Below are 6,073 nucleotides of genomic sequence, written 5' to 3'. Positions count from 1 at the left end.
GAGGTGAAGAGTTGGGAGACTACTTTTTCAATTATCAAGGCTTGGCATGCAATTTTTTGTTTTAACTTTTTGCACTACCAAGAAAAACCATCCTCACTTCACTCCCATCCCCTTTTTGGCCGAATTTTTGAAAATTTTCTCTCAATTTTTCTTCTTCATTTTGGTTGAAGAAAACATACACTTCTCAAAGAAAAATCCTCTTATTTTTCTGGTGAAAAATAAGAGGGGTTCTAGCTTGCAAGTGGTGGGCTTAATATTTGAGCAAGGTGTGCTCAAAGGGAAGTTTGAAGATTTGTCATCCTTTCAAGAGCCAAGTTGTTTACAACTTGGTTGGAGCCATAACATCAATCTTTAAGATTGATAGGTAATTTCTTAAAAACCATATGTATGACATATTGTGTTTTTGTATTTGCTACACATATTAGTAGAGGTGTTCGAATTTCTTGTTGAAAAACAATTTTAAAACTTCCGTTGCGCACTTGAACACCTTAAATCAATCCCTTTCAGCCGAAGGGACCAATTACAAGAGGACGACTGAAGAAGTTCAAGGAGGCACTACAGTCCTCATGAGCAAGCAAGAAGGGGTCGTGATGCATGGGAGTACGTTTGGAGGCCAAAGGAACATTATTCAAGCATCTTTTTGAACGACCGAGGCTACACGGACCTGTACACGGGGTCCGTGTCCATTACGCTCGAGCAAGTGAAAATCCAGTCCCTACACGGACCTATACACGGCGTCCGTGTCCACTACTTTCAAGACGTGAAAATTACAGTGCCTACACGGACCCCCTTCCGGACCACTACACGGGGTCCGTGTCCTTTGCGATTTGGCGCATATTTTTCCTTCTTTAGCGTTTTAATTTGTTTGGGAACTGGATTTTTGATATCTTGTGATTATTAAAATATATTGGACGAAATATTTGACATAATTCAGATTATTATCAATTTTATATAAACTTTTGAGTATTCTCTCAAAACCTTTTCAAGGTTTTGCTTTGTGTTCATTAAAAATCAAACTAATCAAGACTCTTTCTTGTGGCGTTTGTCGATTGATTTCTTACGGATTGTCAAGGTCAAGTTCTTTGAAGGTTCGTCTGTTTCTCAATTCTTTAATCGTGAATATTTGTTGCTAAGTTTCATAGCTTAGATTGAATATCACAAAACTCATACCTGATTCAAAAGATCGGGACAAAATCGTTTCTTTGTTCGTTATTGAATTGAGGGCGCGGTTCTAAATTAATTTTGTTTGATATTCTTACGTACAAGGATTCATATCACATTCTATGGTCCATTCAAATCTGACAGCCTTTCGTGTCAAACTCGTCAACGGCAATGCGATCTTCGAAAAATCAGCTATAAACAGTCTATAATATCCTGCCAAACCAAGAAAACTTCGTACCTATGAAACTGTCTTTGGAATGGACCATTGCTTAATCGATTCAATCTTGGATGGATTGACCGCTATTCCTTCTTTTGACACAATATGGCCCAAAAACGCCACTTGCTCTAACCAAAATTCACATTTCTTTAATTTCGCATACAATTATTTCTCCCTCAGTGTATGTAAAACGATCCTCAAATGCTCCCTATGAAGTTCTCGTGTCTTCGAATATATCAAAATGTCGTCAATAAACACAATCACAAAAGCATCCAAATACGGCTTAAAGACACGATTCATCAAATCCACAAACACTGAAGGAGCATTAGTTAATCCAAATGACATTACCAAAAATTCTCGTTCAAAAAGCAGTCGTGGGTATGTCCTCTGTTTTTAACTTCAATTGATGATATCCGGATCAAAGATTAATTTTTGAAAACACAGTGGCCCCTTGCAATTGATCATAAAAGATCATCAATTCGAGGCAAAGGATATTTTTTTAAATGGTTACCTTGTTGAGTTCTCGATAATCAATGCATAACCTCGACGATCCATCTTTCTTTTAACGAACAAAACCGGAGCTCCTCAAGGCGAGGAACTAGGACGGATAAAACCTTTATCTAATAGCTCCTGCAATTGATTCTTCAGTTCTTTCATCTCAGTTGGAGCCATTCTGTACGGGGCTTTTTGATATTGGGGCTGTACCTGGACTCAATTCAATAACAAACTCTACCTCTCGATCACGAGGTAAGCCAGGCACATCATCAGCAAATACGTCAGGATAATCTTGAATCACATCAATATTCTGTAGTTGTACATTACTTTCCCTACTCACATCCGATACCAAGGCCAGAAAACTAGTACATCCCTTATTCAACAATTTAATAGCTTGCAAACACGAAATAATGGGAGTACTTATCGATGAGCCTAGACCAACAATTTCATTATTCTCATGATTATCAGTTAAAAACTCCACAATCTTTCCCACACAATCAATTACGGCACGATAAGTGGATAACCAGTCCATACCCAATATAACATCAAATGCAACCATCGGAATCACAATAAGATCAGCATATAACAATCTCGTACCCATCTATATCGGACATGCCTTAAGGATACTAGTACGAAAAATCTCATCACCAGAGGGCAACATAATATTGAAGTGTAATGGCATAACAGTAGGTTCGACTGAGATAGAATGCATAAAGACTTCAGACACAAATGAATGGGTTGCACCAGTATCAATCAATGTGAGTGCTTCCTTGCCAGATATTAGAATATTACCTGATATGACTGAAGAATCAGGATTGGCCCCTTCTTTTGTCATTGTAAAGATTCTGCCCTGTACCTTTCCTTTGTCAGAGGAGAGAGGACATTTCAATGCCGTGTGCCCTATTTCCTTGCATCTATAACATCGGCCACTCCCAACTAGACACTCACCTTTGTGTGGCTTGCCACACTTGGGGCATAATGGTCGCTCCATAACTGAAGAAGGCACAGAAGGTTTAGTGCGTTGCTCCATCTTTCCTTTACCTTAGTAACCATCTTGTGTACCAGTGCTTGTCCCTTGCCCTCTAGTTTGAAAAGCTTGCCTTCTTAACTGCCGTTCCTTTTCAATCTCTTGTTCATCGTGCTCGGCAAGTAAGACTCTTTCAACGATGTCTTGATAAGTAATCACTTTTGCCTTATGAACATCCCGTCGAATTTCTTGTTTCAAGCCCCGAAGGAAGTGTTCTCTTTTGTCTTTATCATTTTCAGCAATGAACAGAACAAACACACATCTTTCTTCAAATTTCAATATATACTGAGCAACAGACAAGGCTTCTTGTCTTAACTCAACAAATTCTTTAACTTTCTTCGCTTTAACTTCTCTTGAAAGATACTTGGCATAAAATAACTATTTGAACTCATCCCATTTTAACTCGCGAACATTGACAGTCACTTTTGTAGCTTCCCACCAGATGCGAGAAGCTTTCACTAGCATAAACACAGTACAGCTCACTCTATCTTGATCAGTGAACTTCAGATAGTCCAAGATAGCCTCCAATGATTTGACCCATTCAAGAGCTACGAGTGGATCGGCACCACCAATAAATTCAAGAGGGTTCATTCGCCTGAATAATTCATAAGAAAAACCTTCGGTACCTTCCCTTCTACCCTGTCCTCGTTCTTGACCACGACCTTGACTTGGATGGTGGATGCTCAGTAGCTGTTGAATCTGATCACTATGTACCTTCGCTTGTTCTTTCAATAGCTTACTAAATTCATAGACAACTTTTACCGTCTTATCAATGGGAGGGGTCCTATCGTCCCTTTCGGGAATCTTTCGCTTGGGAGGTATATCCTACACATATACTCACTTTAACATACATAGGAAGAAAGAGTACATCAATGACAATGAAATAAAATCAATTCTCAATGTTAAAACAAATAGGTGCAGGATCGAAAACATACCGGATTGTCCTAGATAGAAGAATTCATATATGGTCCAGGAAACCTAACTCTGATAAAAATTGAAACAACCCTCTCTCATGACATTTAAATTTATAAGAAAAAACATACGCGGAAGCATTAACATTTGAAAGGAAAAGAACATTATCTCATTTAACATCATAACATTTTCAAAATTAGTTTACATAAACATTAACTTTTGTATCATCCAAAAGAAAACCAAAAGCCAATATCATTCACCCCATTATTCATTTTAGCAAAATACATAATTAATTAAACTTCTCATGTTCACCATAATCAAAATAAAAGTGACATGAACAAACAAAATCTTTCCCATTGCCTTTTATATGACTTCTCCTGCCTCGGACAATCAGCTTTAATCCTTTTGATCACCTGCATCACATGACATTAATTAACTGGAATGAGATAAAACTTAGTAAGCAGAACGCTGCACATAACAAATACATATATATGGGCTTGGCTTGGAACATGCATATAGCAATGGCAATGAACAATGAATCAGTGGCCATGAACAATGAATCAATGGCAATAAACAATGAATAATACCATCTTCAATGAACAATAGATAACAAAGCAATATAGATGGTATTTCATGGCATGAATTAAAGGAAAGGAAATGATATTTTTGTGACATGTGACCTGTGGATAGTATCTCTTTGATATATAAATATATCAAAACTGTGAGAGATACTCATAATCATGTGATTGGCCAATGACATGCATGAATTATTATCATTCCTTGGCTTTAATTGTAGGAAATTTCATTGAGGCATTTTCACAAACACTTGGTAGGAACAATTAAGTACTAGCTCCTTTGTCAATGAATTCCATGATAAGCTTTGAACAATGAATACATAATGTAATGCCCGAGATTTGATTACTGCGGTCAGATGGTACTGAATTGATAGAATTAAGGTTGTAGGAACTCAAATGGAAAATCCGGGCGTCGGTACAACTCAAGATCCAAAATTTGTACAGAAGTCGTGGCTCCCGAGCGGTTGAAAGAGACCGCTCGAGCGCCAATGGTTTCCAAGAACAGTTCTCGGACAGAAAGTCTGGCGCCCGAGCGGTGGTTTGTGACCGCCCGAGCGCCAGGGGATAACACTAAAAGTTTTCGGACGGAACATCTCGCGCCCGACCGGTATTATGTGACCGCCCGAGCGCCGCCTGAAATACACAAAAATTCTAAAGAAGCCACGTACGAGATTTGCATGCAATATATATATGTTATTCACTCTCATTCTCCTCCACTTTGCAACTAGCACCACCGAGAGAAGCATTCAAGAAACCTCAAGATCCTCACATATTAGACATTTGATTGTGAAGAATCCAACCATCCGATTTTCGATCCGAGTTTAGATTCTTCTTCCTCGCCTTAAGAGCTATCAAAAGATGTAAGTTTCTTTACATTTCAGCATGGTTTGAAGTTTAGATGTTGGGGAAATTGTGATATGATTCCTATTATGTGTTGGTATGATAGTGGTAATCTTATATTCGACACCGGATCGAAGAAATGATATCGTATGCAATTTATATGAAATTCCAGCATGTATTGGGTGGAAATTATGCAGATTTTGAGATCTTGATATATAGATTGTGATGATTGTGAGTTGTAATATGGATTATGTTGCGATTTGAGTTGATCGTTATTGAGAAATCACGCCGTTATGCCGTCGAATTGTATTGAGATTGAATAATGAGTTGTACAAGATTTGCTTTGAGTTGTGTCTTGATAGATTATATCTATATATTGTCATTTCAGAGTTGATATTATCAGATTCGACATCGAGACTTCGACTACGACAAATACTGTACAACGAAAGGTATAATTCAATGTTGATTCGGGAAGATACAACTCGAGCTAGATTCGACTTGAGTTTCCCTAAATCACATACTAGATGATTATTACCTTGTTATGCTTTATTTATTGATTTATCTTAAAGCATTGAGATAGGAGAGTCCTTGGTAGATTAGCCAAGCCGGATGTTTGGTTGTGTCGATGGGCGTAGGAGAAGATTCACTCCTATTGTAGACATTCGATACAGAGGACCGAAGTCTGGGAATAAGACGTACCTCCACCCCGATTGGGAGAGTAGGTGGGAGACTTGTTACGTCTTATTCACACCGGGATCCCTAGACTTAGAGTCGAGTCAAAGATATGAATTTGATTTACGTTGCCTGATTTAGATTAGTTGTGTTTCATAGACTATGGAACATATT

At 38.1% G+C, this 6,073-nt stretch overlaps 1 protein-coding gene across 1 annotated transcript; it reads right to left on the bottom strand.

Moving 5' to 3' along the window:
* Positions 1–2,474: 2,474 nt before the first annotated feature.
* LOC140956491 (uncharacterized) lies at positions 2,475–2,903 on the bottom strand. Its single transcript, XM_073413251.1, has one exon. The coding sequence runs from the start codon at positions 2,901–2,903 to the stop codon at positions 2,475–2,477; it is 429 nt and encodes a 142-aa protein (XP_073269352.1).
* Between the last annotated feature and the right edge of the window lie 3,170 nt (positions 2,904–6,073).

Source organism: Primulina huaijiensis, chromosome 2, assembly GCF_012295235.1.
Source record: "Primulina huaijiensis isolate GDHJ02 chromosome 2, ASM1229523v2, whole genome shotgun sequence".
NCBI lineage: Eukaryota > Viridiplantae > Streptophyta > Magnoliopsida > Lamiales > Gesneriaceae > Primulina > Primulina huaijiensis.
Note: the sequence above shows the minus strand (reverse complement) of the source record. Positions and strands in the feature narration are given on the sequence as shown.